General features: G+C 37.0%; 1 protein-coding gene across 6 annotated transcripts in view; it reads left to right on the top strand.

The window, feature by feature from the left end:
• Positions 1–19,997, top strand: part of LOC140166019 (sorting nexin-33-like) — a 100,470-nt gene extending 80,473 nt beyond the window's left edge. For 5 of the 6 annotated variants that reach the window (XM_072189393.1, XM_072189392.1, XM_072189391.1 and 2 more), the window contains 7 exons: positions 3,482–3,585; positions 4,946–5,049; positions 5,677–5,754; positions 11,058–11,087; positions 15,734–15,900; positions 16,842–16,956; positions 19,286–19,997. In XM_072189393.1, coding sequence (XP_072045494.1) covers positions 3,482–3,585; positions 4,946–5,049; positions 5,677–5,754; positions 11,058–11,087; positions 15,734–15,900; positions 16,842–16,956; positions 19,286–19,425 — 738 coding nt within the window. In that variant the 3' untranslated portion in view covers positions 19,426–19,997. The remainder of the gene's footprint in view (positions 1–3,481; positions 3,586–4,945; positions 5,050–5,676; positions 5,755–11,057; positions 11,088–15,733; positions 15,901–16,841; positions 16,957–19,285) is intronic. The other variant, XM_072189390.1, reaches the window with a different exon arrangement.
• The last annotated feature ends 1,184 nt before the right edge of the window (positions 19,998–21,181 follow it).

Below are 21,181 nucleotides of genomic sequence, written 5' to 3'. Positions count from 1 at the left end.
TACACTGAAAAATGTGTTTTAAATAGGTCTAGATTTAATTTATACTTAATTTATACTAGTACAAATACAGGGATCAATGGAAATCACATCCACCCGAGTTTCGCATCAATCCAACAATCTATATTCAGACAACTTTAAGATTGTTTGCTGCCGGTGATCATAACCAGCCATGACAATCCAAATATCTTTTAGGCCAATGAAAGACAATTCCGAGTTTATCGTCACTTTTTTTTTTTTTTTCCAGGTTGGTGAGGTGACTTTTTCATTTTTCATTATGGTAAAAAAAATTAGTGTTTGTTTCCTGTAGAACACATGCATTTCGTTTTTGGGAGTAATTTTACCATATTTCCTTGTTTATGTTGAAAAATCCAGTGACACGCATTGGTGACACCTGTGCTGGAAGTAAATTACAATTTTCTTTGCTTTACCTCGGTAATTCGGCTCAAAATTAAAAAGGGGACATATCTGACAGTAAAAGCTAATATGTTATGGAAAGAAATACTAATCTATTTTTAGCTCAATTTGCAAAGCAAATTGAGACTATAGGCATGATCCGAATTTCTCTATGTTTTTTTCTTTCTCTTGCTACATCATTTGAGTAATGGAGCTGGTAATTTGTGGTGACGATCTTTGCAAGTTTGTTCATGAAAGTTACTTATTTTGCTGGGAAAAAATGGACAGGAAGTGTGCTTTTTCGAGCAATTTGTCACGAAAAAATTGTGCAGTTTCACAAGAATAATCTCATTCCTAGATTTCTTACATGCTACACCAGGTTTAACCTAGGTGTTTTAAGCAATATAAGTCATTTGTTACATGTTTACATTTTAGCTTTGCCAATGATGTTACTGTGTTTTATGGAGGTTTAGATTTGGAGCATGTGTACTTTTGCAGAGACCTCAGATATTTGTGAGGATAGTTTTACATAGTAGTTATTTTCTATGTGAGATTGTAAAATTCTAAAGCTCTAAATATGCATAAACCACTAAAACCTACTGTCAACAGTGGAGTGTTTGCTTATTGAATTAGTTTAAGTGCTTGACAAGGACAAAGTAATCAGGGTTGCCATACTCATGGTTTGGTAGCCCAAATGGGTAACTTTTAAAGATTTTCCCTGAGACTTTCAACAATTTCCTGTTCCACAGAAACAGATGGTTAAGAAAAAAATTGGGTGGCTTTTCAGCAATGCAGGTACAGTTTGGATGTCTTGAAGGCCTACATTTATTTAACTAATTAACAGACACAGATAAATTTGGGGTAAACTTAGTAATTGGAATCCTTGAGAGCGTTCACATGGTAGATTTCCCCCAAAGTTTTTGTCCGAGAACCGCTTTGGATGTCTTGAAGGCCTACATTTATTCAACTAATTAACAGACATAAATTTGGGGTAAACTTAGTAATTGGAATCCATGAGAGCGTTCACATGGTAGATTTCCACCAAAGGTTTTGTCCGAGAACCGCTTTGCTCAAGCAAAAATTCCTCTGTGTGGACATGCCTTGACAAATATTTATTACTGCTAATATTCCTGTCAGTTTATACCTGAAGATATTTGGTGCCCATTCATTTATTTATTATTCATTAACAATTTATATGCAAAATAACCTCAGCACCTTGCCTCCCTCCTGAGCAGGGGCATTTGGAGCTAGGGGGAAAGTTGCATCCCCAACACAGAAATTTTCAGTGATGAAAATGGGGATGGGGATTGGAGTAAAGTGTCATTAAAATGACTGAAAAAGGTAAAAAATTGACAAATGGGGACAGAGTTTGGCTTTACCCCCGCACATTAAATGCTGGCTATGCTGTTGTTCCCAAGGCCACCTTTGTTTCAGATGGATATTTTATTGTGAAAGGACCTATATATGTCATTGCACAAGAAATTCAATAAAAAATTTCCACATAGCCCCTGAATTAAAAGTATTTAATTATTTTTGTAATCACTCAAAAGCATTTTGTGAGAATTTTACATCCGAACTAAGTGCTATTCAATTTTTATGGGCCTTTTTATTTTACATGTAAAGCCTATGGGGGTGATGATTAGAAATGGACAGCAATATTGAAAAACCCTCATTTTGGGCCATTTTAGTCACTAAAATGACCATAAAAAAGAATAGCACTTAGTTCGGATGTAAAATTCACACACAATGCTACCTTAGTGAGTACAAACATAATTAAATACATTTCATTCGGGGGCTATAGCAAAAAAAAAATTTCATATACCTTAAGGTACTACTACACCCTGGCCAATTTTGTGCCTATTTTGCATTTTTCTCAAAAATTATAGCGTTGGTGACAAGTAAGATATGTATATTATAGGGCAAGGACTACATCTAATGCACTGAAAATTCAGCAACTCAAGGCAGGTAGTTACTGATTTATTGATCAAATATTGGTTTTCACTCATTTTTGACTGTAACTCCACAACTGTTGTCTGTGCTGAAATTAAATTTCCAGTGCAGTAGTTGTAGTCCTTGCCCCTGTAATATACATATATCTTACTTGTCACCAATGTACTTTAATTTTTGAGAAAAATGCAAAAATAGGAACAAAATTGGGCAGGGGTGTAGTACCCCCTTAATGGTTATGGAACAAAGGTGGAGGGCCCTGTTGCACATAAATTACCTTTATATACATGTACATTATGCCACGTAAAATTAAAATTTTGTCCCACCATGAGAAGTGGATCTAATGTAACACCAAGATTGAATTCATTTGTATGATCAAGCATGTCATATTGTTGAACTTGGTAAGAATGTGAGATGCACCAAATACTATATTATTTAGTTTTATTGTTAATGTTGAGAGCAATATTCTTGACATAAATAAATAAATAAATAAATGTTATAAACACAATTAAATACCGGTGTATTAAAAAAAACCCAATTTGATATATTCAACGGTTATACATATCTGAACATTATATGAAAATTTCACATTTCAAATAACAATTGAGCTACAGCACCCTTGGTGCTCTTGTTATGGAAATGTTACAAATATGGCTTTAATTTTTGCATTTAGGTTTTCAGGCCACTTACAGGAAATAAACATTGGGCTATTCCATTTAAAATCCACACTACCCCTGTGGAAGACTTAGCTAAAGTCTTCCACAGTTGGAGTACGAGTTTCAAATAGAATAGACAATTGGGCAACTTTCATTTGAAATACTTACTCCAGTTGTGGAAGATAAATGTAATGCCATAATACAGGGGAGTATGGGTTTCAAAATGATTAATCCTGACCAATTACATTTGAAAAACATACTCCCTCTGTGGAAGATATTTCCAAAATCTTCCACAGGGGTAGTGTGGATTTCAAATGGAATAGCCTAAATTTCAGGTTTTTAGGCCACTTTCAGGAAACAAACTGTTGACCCTAGTAGTGCTAAGTAAACATTCACAGCATGACAAAGAGTTCATTAGTATTTTTTATTATCATATAGGAAGTTATTATTGCGCTCATAATCACTTATCATTGTCTTTTATTCAGCAATGGAAAGTTGGCAAAAGGAAAGCCGAAAAAGATGAATTAGTAGGAGCAGCATTTTTACAGACTATAACACCACCAGACACAGGTTTAGAGGTTGCACATGTGTAAGTACAGATCTAGATCAATTTCATTATCATACTAGTCTTGTTTCTTTATTTGTTGATTGATTGATTGATTGATTGATTGAACAATTACTTTAAATTTAAGGTCCGTATGCACAAAAGAGTTAGACCGGGTCTAAAGTTAGACCTGGTCTAATCTAAGTGGAATTTAGTACCAGGAGAAAGAACATTTTTCTTTATATTTTCTTAGGTTAATTTGTATTATTTTTAAATTTTAGAATTTGCTAGCTACTCTAGGAAGGAAATAAGAGGGAAGGACCATTCCTGATGGAACTAAATTCCACTTAGACCAGGTCTAACTTAAGACCCGGTCTAACTCTTTTGTGCATACGGACCTTAGTGTTTATGGTATCAGATGCAACATGGCAAGTTGCAAAAACCAATTAAGTTCCAGTATTAGATTTAATTTAACAAGTACTACAGTAGAAATTTTAATGAATGAACACAGCTTTCAACTGCTGTATGCGATCCAATATCGCGCATTTCAAACTACAATGCGAACGCACAACCTTGGATACAATACAAACCAATCACGAGTGAGTTGGCATGGTTGGATTCACTTCCGTGTTACGCACGCACAGCATTGGGGTACGTCGCGCAGTGTACGTGAAAAATTGTCAGGCTATGTCAGGCTGTGTTAATTCAATTGAAATTTCTACTGTAGTATGTGAAGGTATCAATATGTTCAGAACATTGAGTAAGATTTAATCTTTTCCTAGAGTCATTTTAAGTCCTTTTCAGAGGGCTGAGCTTTTAAGCGTTAAAACCTCTGTTGTTCTCTACACAGGAAGTTTCCTTATTGACCTATTGACACTTCCTTTCATAATGACATCCCCTCTTGACACTTTATGTCAATCACTTTGACATGTCCTACTGACAGTTCCCCAAGTGTATATAAGGTGCATCATCATGTTTATTTAGTCACTCTGAAGATGGCACTCACTAGAGTTCCGAAAGCTCAGCCCTCTGAAAAAGGACTTCTCTAGGGAAATATTAAATCTTACTCATGTTTACCGACCTAGAGTACCAAGTAATTTCAAATCGTGTTCAGAACATTATTGCTACTTTTTGTGATGCGTTTAATTTATGTTGATTGCAAATTTGATCCAGTACAGTATATTATTAGACTTGAAGAAATCTGGGGGTGCTGGGGTGCTAACAAGGTACTAACAGCCTGTCCATGAGCACCCAACACTTGCTTTCAGCAGAGCGTACAGTATGTATACTTATGCAACAAACTTGATGGGTTGTTCCAAGATATACGATGGCGCTGTAATGGTGACTTGCATAGCTGTCATTTCCCAATCTAACTTATTCCCTGGTTATCATTGTTCAATTTCAGAGAGACGCAACATGATAATTTCGCTAAATTTGTGAAGAGTATGAACGATAGTATGGTAGTAATTCAACAGACATTTCACGAGAGTAGAAAGAGGCATATGGGACGTAAGTAGATTCATGTGACGCTATTTTATTTACACCAATGTTCCCCCCTCCAATTTCCTGTAAAAGAACAAATCTGAATTAAAAATCAAATACGGGATGACATGTATGCTGCAGGAGTACATGTATAGACCCTGAATAATAACAGACTCTTGTATAGACCCTGAATAGTAACAGTCTGTTGCATACATGCTCATTACAAGAATGTGTAGACAGCCTAATGCATATTTTGTATAATGACGCAGTTCTAGCAGTGGATGAAGCAGTTTTGCTGCTGCCACACAGGAGGCTATACAGGTCTTCATAAAATTTGGCATATGGCTATAAAGACTTAGTTAAAATGATGTCACCCAAAAACATAATAACATATCTCATAAAGTGTTTGCAAAGGTACGTTTTGCAGAAAACTCTTTGAAATCGAACATTTCCAAAGATATGACAATTGAAGCTTTTCCAAAAAAGTAGACAACAAATGAAATGTTTTCCTTTCAACTTTTGACTGATTTTGCTTGATCACATCACATCTGGGGAAAAAGGGGATTGATTCTATTTTGTAACTAGATCTTGTAAATTAGCCGACTTATAACAGTGAATAAAAAGCTATATTTGAATTGTGTCGTCTTTTTACAGCTTTCAAACGGGAATACCAGAAAGTAGGCCAGTCATTCAATGCTATAGCAGAGTCTTTTGAGATCGATACAAGGCCGAGTAAGTATACAAGCTTCACCTACGGCATCGGGCTATTCCAGTTGAAATCCATACACCCCCTGTGGAAGACATGACTGTAATCGTCCACACATGAAGTGTGAATTTCAATTGGGAGACTTTGCCTTAATGGGCGACTCCATTTGAAATCTACACCCCTTGTGTGGGAGATTAAGATTATGTCTTCAATAGGGAATGTATGGATTTTAGAAGGAATAGATGGAAGCATTTGATGCATTTTGGTTGATAACCAAGTCCATACTGTCAATGGGCGATTTCATACAGGTACTACATCCACATCATTGTGTACTTCTTTGATACACTGCATGGTGATTGTGCGTAAGCAACACAGTCCCAGCTTCACTTTGACTGTGTCTTCTAATGTAACACAACGCATAGGCGTGCTGCTGTTACGCACTTCATGGAGGTCACCTGCACGCTATTGCTGTTTTTCTGCGTTGCAAGAATCACATATGAGATTGTGTTGTGTGCAGTGCGCAACGCAAGTCCATCTCAGAAGTACACATTGATGCGCATTGGGCTATTTGATTTGAAATCTATATACCCCCTATGGAAGGCATGACCTTGATCTCCCACACAGGGAGTGTATGGGTTTCAACTGGAATAGCCCATTACGTGGAGCTGCCTATTATGACATCTCTTAAAACCACAGAATTAGAGAAGGAGAACCCGGACACCCTATACCGCCACATACAATAGCGCTGTCTGAGGAGAAAATTGGGGGTATTCGGGTCCTTGCCGTCAGTGTGCGAAAACAACTCTGCATCTCATCTTAAGCGTCTTGGTATTGCATGCAGGTCACATCAAGACTCCTCACATTGTCCATGTTGTGCTTGCCTGTCAATGATTGCCTCAAGTGCATTCAGAGGGAAACCAAATACACCCAATTTTTGCTCTTTGCCTTTATCAAGATGGTGGATGAGTCCTGGTTCTCCTTCTCTAATTCTGTGCTGAAAACAGTATAAATTTGTCGAAGGCATGGATTGCAATGAAGTAAAAAAAATCAGAAAAGATACTGATCATGGAAATATGAAGTATTTATTGTAGGTTAGAATATCATTTGGACATCATATTCATCGTATTGTTTTCCCGGTTTCAAACTCAAACATTTTGGCATTTGTGGAATCACTTCACATATTCATAATCAACCAAAATCAAAAGCAAAAGATGTTTACAAGATTAAAAATGTTTTACAGTTAATTGGATTGTGAATTTGTTTCAGAATATCAAACTTTTCTTGCTCCAAATTTAAAAATATATTTGCCTGATTTTTTGAATCTCATCTATTGTTACGAAAGTTAAGATTGGATATATTCTCTAAGCATAAAATACAGCATAAATGCAAATTAACTTTTTCTCCTCCCAAAAAGAAATTCATGCACCATGTAAATGCAAGATAAGGGAACAACCCAAAAGTTTGATGAAGCCCTATAAACAAAAGTCCTTTCGTTAGAAGGCTTACCCCCTCCCCTCTAACGTAAGTGTCAAATGTCAAAAATTGCAACCCATATTCATTGGGAGGGGTGCGACATTGCTAGGATATTGATCAGGTTTAAGAAACAATAATTCTATTTTATTTTGAAATATTTTTATTCATAAAATTAGGATTTGTTGAATTTTCAAATAAAAAAAAGAATCAAAGTCGGTATAGCTGCTTTAAAAAATGAACTTAGAAGTTGCAGGTTGCGAGTACTGCACTCTATATTTATTTGAAATCATTTTGAAGCAACCACTGTAAAATGTCAATATCGTACTTCAGAAAATACTAAAATTTTATACAATTATATATTAAATCCGTAAAAAAAGATCAACTTTGACCGATGTTTTAACTACTTCTTTACAAACGTAATCGGCATTTTTGACCCCCTCCCTCCCTAACGAAAGGATTTATAGGGCTTCATCGAACTTTTGGGTTGTTCCCTAATATTGCAAGTGCAAAAGATGCAACATGAAAATGATGCAGACATAAGACAATGGTAGTTTGTAGCCAGATGAACTGCTACACATTGCAGGATAAATTACGGAACTATTGATATCCTACATCACTACTTTTCAGACTTTGCCAGAAATTGCACTTACAATGATCAATCTTGCATCATGAAGTAATTTTTCAAGGGTTTTCCAGTTATCATTCATACTCCCTGCATAACAAGCTGGCAAATCCCTTCTACCTACCCACCCCCCTTAGGGTGCATCTGTTGCCCCTTTAGTGAGCAATTGTTCTGTCCCTAGTCTTAAAATGTTCCATTGGTCAAAATATTACTTGCAGTGAAATTTTATTTTATTCAAAGATTGTTTAGGGGGGCCTCCGCAGCTTTGAATATTTGAATGCAAGGTTGCCGAATTCGGCAGGCTTAAGGCTTGCATATCAAATATTTCAAATTTTGACCAAAATACTAACTGGACTCTTGATGTTTTCTTCAAGTATGGCAATTATTTATCATATTTGAGTATTAAATGGTACATACAAGTCTGAAAACTTGTGGGGGGGTTTCCCTATCAAAAACACACACAAAAGAAACTGTATTTTTCAGTACCAATGAAACAAATGCAACTGTCAGAATTCCAACTTTTCAAGCACTGGACATGTGACAGCAGCATGTGCCACTATCCAGGAAGCTCTTCAAAGACGAAAGACCACTATGAGACCACGGGGGGGTCCTCATCATGTTGGCGAAATAATATTGACTCGGTGTCTTTTATGATTTGCAAATTGAAGCCTCCCAAGTTGTCCGGAAGAACTTCGGGTTCACTGGCCACTGATACAGTTAGATGTATCTCATTTAGATGTGAAATTGCAGACAATGATAGCGGACTGGGTTGCCGACAATTTGAATCGGATCATCTACATGTAAGAAGAGAACTATTGTGAGTTTGTAAGATGCTGGGCAGTCTATCAAATTCAAGTAGCCCGGGCCACTGCACAAAGCCAGATGGATGGCTAAACTTCTGAACGCTATCAAAATGTGCCTGCTAGAGGCCGAGATCCAGAAGCTCACAACAGGAACAGGAACTACAAAGCACCGGGTACAAAAACTGAGAGACTTTGTACAGCCTTTGCTACCAATGACTATAGTTCCTGGTGGCTGACGTTTAATTCTGTGGTTGATACCCCATGGAACGACCTCAAACTGTGGCGTAGTTTGCCGAGTTGAACCTCTCTGTCACAGAAAGTGCACTTAGAGGTATTCAAGCGGCACTTATGGTACCTGATGTCAGAAATATTGTTCCCCTGGCTTATTCATGAACACGGTCCCAACAGGAGAGTGACAGGCACTGGCTGATAGTCTTCTAACATGCAAACCACAAGTGGAATGTTCCAAAGGACCATTTTGGAACTGGATTTGGAAAGCTCAAGTTCCCCACAGTTATCACCGAGTCTACAACACTTGCAGGTGTAGTTGATTCCTGGTTCATGCTTTTTAAAACAGTTTGCAAATATACCATGAGTTTCTAACGGAACCAGTTGAAACCTGGTCAGACTCCGCTACATACCAAGCCTCACTAGCAAACATTGATGCATTGAATGTATCAACTATTGTGCAGAGCATGGTGTTTGTTAAGCAATGTGAAGTTTAACTTGTATTATACCTGTCATCAGCAGCAAAGTCTGAAGAACAGTATCAGAATGTTCATCAAGTTGTAGGAGAAGACCAAACGAAAATGCCTAATGGACATCAATGCAAAGCAAACACCGATTTCAGCTATGGATAAACTGCTTCAAGGAACTGCCACTTTTAGGTGTTTTATTAAACTTAAAGTTTATGCAGCTAGTATATCAATGGTTATGAACAATTTCAAGTTATGTTAAATTATTCTTCAAACTATATGCTGTTATTATGTACTTTATCCATGTTCATAGCAAAGATTTTTAAGGGGGTTGAGGGATGAGTTGACCTCAATGTTTATATTGAACAAAGGCAGGGCCTTGATATGCTTGAGTGAACCGCATACAACCCCCGGATACATGCAACCACTACACTGTTTGATAACCTTATTGGGATGTGGCAGGAGTTTTACTTTTAAAAGCACAGGCCCTAAACAAAATATGATGTGCGCTTATACTGCCAGGCAAGGAACAATGGGAATTGTGATAATGCAGGCAATGCACATTATTACTGCCAGGCAATGACATCAGAAGTCAACTCATCTATAGTTTTAACCAAATAATACTTTAATGATAAAAATGTTGTATAGCCCAGATTGAAAATAGTTATTTTTTCACTCAATTCCATCCTGATTTTGAGCCATATTCCCATTAATGAAAGGAAAGCAGACTTTTTTTTTTTGGGGGGGGGGCATCACAATGACCCCAATCACAAGGTTACAGACCTATATGTACCATGCAGTAACTAAATATGATTAAATAAGTACCATTCTTGAAGAAATAGTATTTGATTCTTGTCAAATTTTGGTCAAATTTAAAGTTTTTGAAATACAAGCCTTCAAGCCTGCCGAATTCGGCAACCTTGCATTTTAAATGTTCATCCTCTCGGAGGCCCCCCTAAATCATGTTCAAATTTTCCAAAATTTTGCAGCAGGCATTTATTTAGGCAAAGGAACAAATTTAAACTAGGGACAGATAGAAAACATACAATTTTGAAAAAAAGGGGGCAACAGATGCACCCTAACCCCCTACCTACCTATCTACCAACAAACCAGACAACATCATACATGTATATTCTTGCTTGCTGACTCAGAAAAAAAGTCATAATTATAACCTACACTGGGTTTCAGAGAAGAACAGCAATCCCTTGCTCAGATTGACGTGAGCGGCCTGTTAATGAGCGACATACACACACTTCAAAGGTGTTCATCTGCGCCGACCAACAATTTGACGCACAATCGGCCAATCAGATTATCGGTCTGTTGCTATGATTGTCAGACGATTGATTCAGCCAATCAGAACCCACTTCTGTGTTTACGCTCTGCACGCTCTCAAAATGTAAATAAGTGCCATTCTTCTCTGACAAAAACTGTAGCAGACTACCTTCCAGTCTTGCAAGGTTTTATTGCCCCCCAAGTTCATGCTCAACCCCTCAGGAGTATTTAAATAACAAAATCAAAGCTATTGGAAGAGAATAAAAATTACAAGATTATCTTAGCAGTACTAGTATGAATGATTTCTGTGAATCGCCTTATTGCATTATGATGCATTTCTGAATGTTATTTGCTTTATGCATATCTTGTTCATATCCCCTTCTTGATCACTTTTTCATGCCATGATGTCTTTCATTTTCTGACCAATCTATCTACCCCTTCCACGTGCATGCTCACCCCTCCAGGAGTGAATGGAAACGACGCACCACCACAAGGTACAAGTCAAATTATCGCATTTCACTTACTGTATAAGTGGAAGTTTTCGCGCTACATTTATTTTTGCGTTCCAGACTTTTAGCGCAAAAGTAACAAATATATTCCTTTTTTGTATAGGTCACTGTAAGGAAACTTAGAATCATGAATTTAAAAACAATGGAAACAGTTCAAAATGGGCAAAGTGCAAATAAATTAATAGCGCAAAAATTTCCACTTATACATTCAAACTGGTTCCCAGTCATATCAGAGCTCCACTGGACAAATCATTGGACAGTCACAGTGGTGGAAATTAAAAGATGCAGGGAATCAGCATACTTGTAACTGTTTTGATGTATGACTAAGAACCAATTAGGAGGGAAGTATATCCTTTCATAATAATTATCTTGTTTAATTGAGATCAATGATATTATAGTGATCTTTTAATATGATTATGACACAGGTTTAAATGAAGGCGGTGTCTGTAAGGGGGCTGTCATTTTCTTTGGAAGGGGTCATGAATATGTTGGTGACTAGAGTATCTTGTGTTGACATTTTTATGACCCCCTATTGCCCGTTGAATCAAGATTTATAAAGTTTACTTTGAGGACTGTTAAATATCAAAAATATCACATTTTAATAAGTTGCCATAAAATTTGTATTATAACACAAATTTCAAACAATTTTAAATTATTTGAGATAAGAAGGACATTCCTCATATTCAGAATGCAATTCGATATGTCTAATGTGCTCTCGGGTCCCACAGAAAAAACTGTGCAAATGTTGCTATCCGATTCCTTAACAATTTGTCAACAGATTTTTTAGAAATAGGAAAATGTATTTCATGTCAGATTTCTTTTGCATTTACAAAAGTGTACAGGAGTGATTTGAAGCACTCCCTCTTAATTTGTTTTCATAGTCATACATGTGTCATGTTGTTCTTGTGAGAAAAGAAACTGTTTGGATGTCAAATATGTGCTCTGAAAAAAATCAGTGGATTGGAAATATCAAGCATGGTATAATGCAGGGCTTCGCAAACTGGGGTCGCGAGCACTTCGTCAGGGAGTTGTGGACGTTTACTGAAACGAACAAAGTAATAGTAATAAATAACAGAAGACAGTTGACCTTTTGTAGGTCAATTTTGGAATAAGAATGGGTAAGATTTTCAAATTTTTACACAAAAGGCCCAAATTGTACAATTCTTTGAAATTGTGTAAAGCTTTCAAGAAATCTGGGCTAAATTTTCTTGAAAAATAACAGTTCGTATTCAGATTTTCTGAAGAACACAGATAAACAGGTCCATGTCATATTAGTTTTGGTAAATAACAACATTTGTATTATGTACTGGGTTGCGCCATATTTTTCCGAAATTTTGGTCACAGCAAAAAAAGTTCAGGGAAGCCCTGATATAATGGAATTTCAGTTTCTTTGTACACAAGAACAGTAGTGATTTGATTATTCATTTGTATTTGCCATTACACAGTTAAACTCCACTATGGGTCACCTACATCCCCATTTTGTACACCGTCTACTAATAATTAAGAGTACCAGTTGTGTACCTTTGAATCAGCTTTGTGTACCATAACTGCCATGGAATAGTATGTTGTTATACTAGGTGTACCTCTAAGGTTACATGTGTGATACATTGGAACAGATGATAGATATGCTATCTTGTAGGTCCTGCTGGTTAGGTACCACACATGTAAAGGAGTATATGGAATAGCTCTGCTTTGGAGCAGCCCGTAATGGAGGAGTCTGACTGTGTTTGACATAGTTTGATGTTGCGTCAAGTGATTTGTTAGAAATCTGTTTTGAGTGTTGATGTAGACTCAGAATAGTCATGTTATTTATGGGAGTTACCAAACTTAACAAAAGTTATCCAAATGGCCACTTTGATCAGAATCATTACCAAAATATGGTTATGATTTGTTTTCAATATATGATAAAAGGAGTATTTTGTCTTTTTATGACATTTTTCAGTAGATATCCATAAAAAAGCTAATTCCCAAAATTTCAGTTAATTCCGATTTGCTTGTTATGCATAATTATGTGTATTACACTGCTCCATAGGCCACTGCCAGAATGTAATTCAAATTCGACGATGTTTTTGCTAAATGAATTAATCTGCAAGAAATTCTTTTGATAAACATTATGTAGCCAGATGTTTCCAGTGGTATAAAATCATAACTTTTTTTGAGAAAAGGGGGGAGGTTGCAGATCACGAAATGCCCCTTTAATAAGAGCCCCCTTCAGATGATTTGCTTAAAGCATCTCAGGTACTAATGAGGTTGAATACGATATTTATATATATTAAATAGTAATAATAGTAATAATGTGATAGATACAGATTTTTTGGTCTTGTTGTGTGGTAGGATATACATTGCTGAAAGGTAATAGAGTTACAATTTAATGCAGGCATGCAACAATACTGATTTGTGAATGTTAAGCATGATTTGAATGTTGCATGTACTTTCAACATTTTGTAAAGTTAAGTTTCTATTTTGTACCAAGCAAACTTCTTCATTTCTTAGTTTGTTCATTGTGTATATTATCCTAGCTTCAAGCTTGGTGTATGAAATAGTGTTTTGCTTAGTTTCTTTCACAAATTAAGCGTACTCGCAATGCTCTCTTCTCGTTACTACGCAGTACGCACTATACCAACGTGTATGATGCGTAGTTCATTGACTAGACTATCGCGCCAGGGCCAATCTGCGCTTAACGCAATGGCTATGCGACGTATTAGTTAAGTGTACTCTCCTTAAAAGGAATACACCGATTTACTATATACTACAATCAATTGACCTTGCTTTTATGAGCATGGCCTTTCTTAGCCTTGATCAAGGCTTCCTCCTTACTTTTTCTCTATTCATGCTCTTCATAGGACCCATGTATAATCAGTGGTAGAAGTTTCATATACTGGACTCCTCAGATTTTTAGTCAGGTTAAATTTCTTGTGTAGGAAGCTTCCTCCTCACTTTTTCTCTATTCATGCTCTTCATAGGACCCATGTATAATCAGTGGTAGAAGTATCATATATTGGACTCCCTCAGATTTTTAGATTCTCAGATTTTTTGTGTAGGGCGCTGGCTACATGAGCTTGGGAGGAAGTGTGCCTTGTATGGCCAAATTCACATGCTTTTTCAGGCAGTTTTCAAAATACACATTCTCATGCCGGCGTATAAGATCGACAGTGGTGGCACAGCAGAAGCATTAAAATTTAGAGTGGATAGGCATAGTTTGTTCTATTTTTACCAGGACAGTTATATGTGAAGTGTGCACAAACTTTCAATTTCAGACTATTCTACCCCCCCCAAATGAAGGAGAACTTTGTTATTTGAAGGGCCAGTGTGCCTAAAGGGTGCAAAATTTACATGACCAAAACATGGGTTAAGTAAGAAGATGCACAGGGCAATTTGGGGGCCCAGGCCCATCTGGCACAATGGTAAATCCGGCCCTGTATACGTTTGAACTTGACACCCTCCTGTGTGGGAGATCTATGGTCATGTTTTCCGTAGGGGTGTCTATATTTCAACTGGAATAGTCCATTAGGACTAGAGCTGGTGCACAATTCAGCAGCTAGAATGAGGGGATACACAGCTAAATTCCTCAGTTTGTTAAAATATCATGTACATGTAGCAAAAGCCTGTAAATAATGTGTGTATCCACCGTACTGTTATAATATCACACAATTAGTGGGGTGTGCTGTGGTGCCGCTGCCATAACAACACTTGCTGGAAATACACTTGTTGGTGGCAAGAGGGTGCACCATTGGTGTATGGTAAATGAAGGATCTATGCACTCTAGTGTAGTGTGGAGAATGAGAATTTGTATAGAAATGGCCCACGGTGGTGTGCAATTATGGACATGTGGGCACATAAGTGAAAAAACTAGAAGATTGATGGTGAAAAATAAAGCTATACTCCTAAAACTTAAAAAAAAAAAAAAACCATGTTTGTTTCCTGTAGCAGGTCAAAAAAGTCAAATGCGAAATGCGTTTTTTTTTTTTTTTTTTTTATAATCCATGTCTTGAAATGAAAAAAAAACAAAAACATTTTTGCTGCAAATTCAAATGGAAATTTACAGTGGGTCTCTCCGACACAAAAAAAAAATCATATTTTTTCATATTCAAGAATATTTATGATCCCTTTCAACCTGCAGATTAAAAAGTATTAAAAAATGTGTGATGTTTTCTCCAGTAGTTTTTCACGAAGCTGTTTGCGATTTTTTCCGCTTTTTTGTTTTTTGTTTTCAAAAGTGAAAAAAAAAATCTAAATGCGGAAAAAAGCCATCAGAAATGAAATGTGCGCCGCTACAGGAAACAAACTTGGGTTTTTTTTGGCCTTACCATCAATATTACTTTGAAGTCACTTTTAGTTTTATTACAGGTGGGAAAGGAGGGAGTCAACTTTGTAATAAAACTTGCTGCATTTATAGCACTTGATCAATCTTTAGGTTTGTTCCCTTATTGTTAAAATGGGAGTGTAAGAAAGGCATCACATAGTTTGTTCTATTCCAACTGGTTATAACCCAGAACATTTATAAAATGAATCAGTTGGTTTGAGTCTCAGAATCATAATTTGCCCTCATAAAAATGAATACACTAAGTCTTGGCTGTGTATGTATGAGAAAGTTAGTAAGGCAACATTGTATGATCTCTTTATCCATACAGAATCAGTCAGGCTCACAGACGCTGTCAAGAACACGGGCAAGACGTATGAAGATATTGGCTTGTTCTTCGCACAGCAGCCCTCCAAAGATCTCATCCCATTTGAAGACTTCTTACGAGAGTATCACGGCATGATTCAAACGTTCCCAGATATGATCCAATTCCACAAGGTAAGAATGTTAACCCCATGAGAACTAGCTGCCTATTGGCCAAAAAGGAGTTTTCATTATCAATTGGACCAATCAGCAACATTGTTAGAATAATTTCACCATGCAAAATAATTGGGGTGAATTTGTAAAACTCCATTCTGATTGGTGATTTAAAATGAAGATATCATGTAATTGACCAGTCAGAGGCAATGTTAGATCGGCAGGTAGTGTTCAGGGGGTTAATGATTCAAAAATTCTATTATCAGGAGAGACAAACTTGTGAGGGGGAGGGAGAAAAAAACCCCAAAGCAAGCAAAACTTGAGATAGTATTCAGGTAAATTTGCTTGCTATCTGCCTCTCATTAATTTGTGTTTATTGCAAAAAGCATTAAGCTTGTATGTAACATGTTATTAACCCCAAATCATTCTCAGAACTTGCTTACGCACCCGTGTGACACAGAACTTTAACTTTAATGCTGGCTAATGTAGTAGTAGGTAGCGAACAAAAAAGAAAAAGTTTGTGAAGATTCTCAGTGATTGGATATCCCAGCACATTGTCCTTTTTGTATAAAATTTTAAGTGAGTGCATAGCAACCAGGCAGGCAGGCAAAGGTGATCTGCAGCCACCCACACTGAATATACTGTAAAAACTTGATAGTTAGCATATGTGCTTACTATCAAGCGCTTTTAAAACATGCAAACATGAATAGCACCATCCACAAAAGTGTAAAGGGTTTTGAGCAAATCATCGATACACATATATAAACAAGTAAACCTGCAAATGTGTTCAACCCCATTTGCTCAGTTCGTAAAGTGCCGGACTATAAGAACATGACCAATAGGCTGATGTATTTCAATTATAGACAATATTCTGTTACACTAGCCATAGCCTTGGGCTTCAGTTTCACAGAGCTTGCCATTTCTCAAAGCACATCTAATACTTGAGTGTCTTCTATTTATAGCATACAATATCTACAGTGAAAGAGTGTCAAAAGCAGAGGGAAGACCAGAAGATGGATTTTGAAGAAGCAGAATCTGTGAAACAGAGGGCGGATGTAGTCTCCTATGCCATGATGGGTAAGTGAATGGTGCATGATGAGGGAATCTATTTGTGCTTAAATAACATTTGTAGAAAGCTATACAGAATCTTGTAATTGGCTTGTATTGGTCGGTTAAGGCGTTGCGCTGTCGGCCGGGAGATACGATCGGCGAGGGTTCGAGCCTTGGGCTTGCCTTAGGTGAAAATTCTCTTCCCTCCCCAAAAGTTCCTTTATGGTCAGAAATCCAACAATTAAGTCCAGTTTCATCACAGAATTTAATTGTAGAATTTCTTCTCACCCCCATACACTGCTTAGCACGTGCAGATATAGGTAGTGTATGTGCGACGTCCGTGATTCGGAAGTCACATAAAGCCGTTGGTCCCGTGTACAGGAAGAGTCAAACCCTATGCACGTTAAAGTGTCAGAGCTATTCGAAAAGAGAAGGGGCCATCCCCGGTTCTGATATTTACAATCAATCCTAGGTTTCGGGATCGTGCATAGGTAAAGCTACTGTGCACGTAAAGCCAGTGCGAGTTATCTTCGTTTATATGAAGTCAGCACTAAAAAGGGAGAAAGAGAAAGAAAGAGTTATGATTTGTTCATGTTAAGGATATTGTACAGGCAACTATAATAGTCCTTGGTAGAGCTCTTTCATACTTAACCGATGCACATGTTCAGTTGATCATGTATAAAGAACCCAGTCATGTCTGGGTCGCCCCATGCAATTTTGCTTGCTCTGTGAAAGAGCTGCTGATATTTCATTGCATGATTCAATTCAGTTAGCCAATCAGGACACCATTCCAGTACACATGCTATCTGGCAGGAAAGTTGGAAAGAATTCTGATAAAGAGAGTAGCATGTTCCAAGGACTAGACATTTTGCCCCTATAAGGCCAAAAAAAAAAAAAAAGGTTCGTCTCAAAGCTTGCGCGCGTTTGTAAAATACCACGATAAAAAACAAATGCGGAATTTTTTTTTATTTCAAAAAAAAAATTTTTTATAGTTTTTTCCAGAAAAAAATCGGCGAAAATCCGATTTCTCAAAATACAGTGGAAACTCGTTAATACAAGATCGCCGGGTTCGGCAAGTTTAGCTCGTGTTTATAAGCGGAGTTCGTTTTAAAAGTCAGGTACAAAATATGGAGTATGTGTCGGAAGACTGCATGTGTGTAAGCCTAAGTCGGCTCAGTGGGCTGTACAAGCAAAACTTCACTGGTCGAATCCCGGGGGTCGAATCTGCATAGCGGTCTTCATTATTTTATACTAGATTTGCAGCCTCCGAGCAATGTCACAGTTCGAAATTCCCTCAATAGGTATGATAGGCTAATAATTGTTTTTGATTTTCGGTAAGAGGCATTTTGGTCACAGCTTTCTGATGAAACTCAGATGATTTTCTCAAGCTGATTATCGTAAACAAATAAAACAATTTATACAGCGATATTGGGATTTCCCCTACTTCCAGCAGATAGTAAACATGCCTTGAAGGGTTTCCCACTTTCGATCCAAGGGCGGACTTCCGCGTTTGCGATTGGCTAGTCTGATATGTCGTCAGCAATAATTGGCCTTATATGGCAAATTTCGTCATGACTTGATTTTATAACATCTAAAAATAGGAAAGGGAATCCTCATTTGCCGCTAAAGTGATGCTTCGAGCGAGTATTTTGTCAACTTCTCACATGATTTACATCATAAATTTACCTTGGGAAATTAGCTCGTTTTATCCATCATAAAAACAATAGAAAACAAAAGCTTTGACTGACAGCAAGTGCTCGTATTATGCGGATTTTGTGTTATTTACCTCGTATTAAACAGTTTATTTTGTACAGTAAATAATAGGGGAAAATCGGGACCACGAGTTTCAGTTCGTAGTAAGCGGTTTCTCGCATTAAGCGATCTCGTATTAACGAGTTTCCACTGTAACATGAAAAAAAGTCGGGAATAAAAATAAAAAATAAAAAATCGCATTTCGCATTTGTTTTTAAATTTCTCGTGAGCTTTGAGACAAACCTTTTTGTTTTTGCCTAATGCACCCAGGTTTTGATATAATATGGGGTTGTGTGCTGACCTCTTGACGTAGGGACACGGCGTGTGAAGGACATGCTGGTCCCACTATGGATTAGCCAGTGACATGCTGGAAAATTTCTATACCTTAAATAACACCCCCCAAAAAAAAAATTATGCGACTTTGCCCTTGTATTGATCGATCAGGTTAGATGTTTGAACTTAAAAATATTAATAGTTTACTCCTTGGTCTTTCTGTATTTCGTTTGCTCAATTTCTTTAATATACTGATGCAAATGAATGGTAGTTTATACACTAATACCATTATGTTTTGTTTCGTTTTTTCCATTTCATGCTCTACCCACAGCGGAAATTAACCACTTTCAGGACGAGAGAGTGAGGAACTTTAAAGAAGCAATGGAAGGTTTCTTAACAGAACAAATCAAATTTTACCAAAATGTTACTGCGAAGTTAGAAGATGCACTTGGAAAATTCCAGGACATATAATTATACGCCTGCTAGATAGATAGACCTAAACTGATGTTTAATGAAATTGTGTACCCCTGTGTTATTGTTATGGAACAGTCCATCATCATGGAAAATAGTAACCTGACCAGGCAAGAAGAGGTAGTACCATTTCACACCATGGGGGATTAGCAGTATTTGATGCACCATCATACGATTACTGGAATATACAAGACGTTATCAGGAAGAAGCAGTTACAAGGAGCAGTTACCTCATCAATGAGGACCAAACATTTGTGGATGTGTGGCTATGTCACCAATGAAGCAGCAACCTGTATCAATATTATTCGCACCCGTCACCTATGTTTCTCACCCAAGACGATTTGGCCGAGCATCGCCAGAAATTGGTTCAGAAGAATAGGGAGATAAAACATTGGAATATTGTAAGAAAATGGAAGGGTTTTGATTATTTTGTCACGTCAATTTTTCCATGAAATAGTTTAATTGGCACATATTTGAATCGTTAACTTACCAGGACTCAAAGAATCCGGGGGCGAGGGGGCGATTTTCCCCCATATTGTCTTTAAATAACCCCTGTGAAGAGAACAACACTCAAAGATTATTGTAAGAAAATTGTTAAAATAGTTGATTCTTTGAGGTCCTTGGTGTGTTATTATGTTGGAGTCCTCTGAATGCAAAATGCATATGCATTATGCACATCCTACAAAGAATTGTATTTGCAGCTGTGGACAGGGAGTCAGACTTTATCAGTTAGCCTATACTCCATGCATGTACGCATACACATGTGTATAGACACATACATAGAGTTGATCAAGGGAAAAAACATCAAACTTATGGGAACAAATATTGAGATCACAAGAATCATGTAGATGTCACACATACCTGGATTATTTTTTAGACAACCTTTTTCAAACAATGGTATCACCCATTGTGGTTTCACTTAGAAAATAAGTCTGTGTATAGTTGGATTATACCATTTTGATAGTAGGGGTATTCATTCTGGTTTAAACACATTTTTAAAATTAAAAAAAAGATGGTGCTGATTTTGAATTGGCATGTGTTATTCATTGATTTATATATGACAGAAAATTTCCTATGTGTAAAATCCAACAAGTACTAAATTGGATATTGTCTCTTTTGTTGTTACTTTGAATATAAATTAATGAATATTCAACAGTATGTTCACACATGCACCCATTTTAATCTGTACCAAAAGCTTTTGCGATTTAATCCTACATATGCCGATGCGCATATCGTTGCTGTGCCGTTCACCATGCTTAGTGACGATGGTCTCTAACGATGTGCACACCGGCGTAATTTAAATAGGGTAAAGTCGTAAAGGCTTTCGCAATTTTCCGAAATGGGCTATTGCGTCATTATATTACAGAAATGGTCACTTGTACAGAAAAGGATATGGATATGCATGTACAGTATTGTTTTATGAACATTGTTTCCAAATTTGTGTTTCAATTGGCTGTTCCATTTGAAAATCACACCCTGACTGTGGAAGATTTTGGGAATTTCAACCAAATTCAACTGTTTACATTATACCAGATCCAACCATTTTCATCCATAAAAAGCGGAAAATGTGTGGAATTCCAAACAAAATGTTCACATTTGAGGCCAAATTTGGCAAAATTCAACTGGATTTGAGTAAATTGCAACAATTTTCAGCTGGAATTTCACATAAACCTAATTAAATTTCCAGCTGGATTGACCGTAAGCTGGAATTGCGATGGCAGTGAAATCTTCCACAGGGGGAGGTGGATTTTAAATGG

Source organism: Amphiura filiformis, chromosome 12 (genome assembly GCF_039555335.1).
Source record: "Amphiura filiformis chromosome 12, Afil_fr2py, whole genome shotgun sequence".
In the NCBI taxonomy this organism is placed as follows: domain Eukaryota; kingdom Metazoa; phylum Echinodermata; class Ophiuroidea; order Amphilepidida; family Amphiuridae; genus Amphiura; species Amphiura filiformis.
This window is presented reverse-complemented; position numbering and strand designations above follow the sequence as displayed.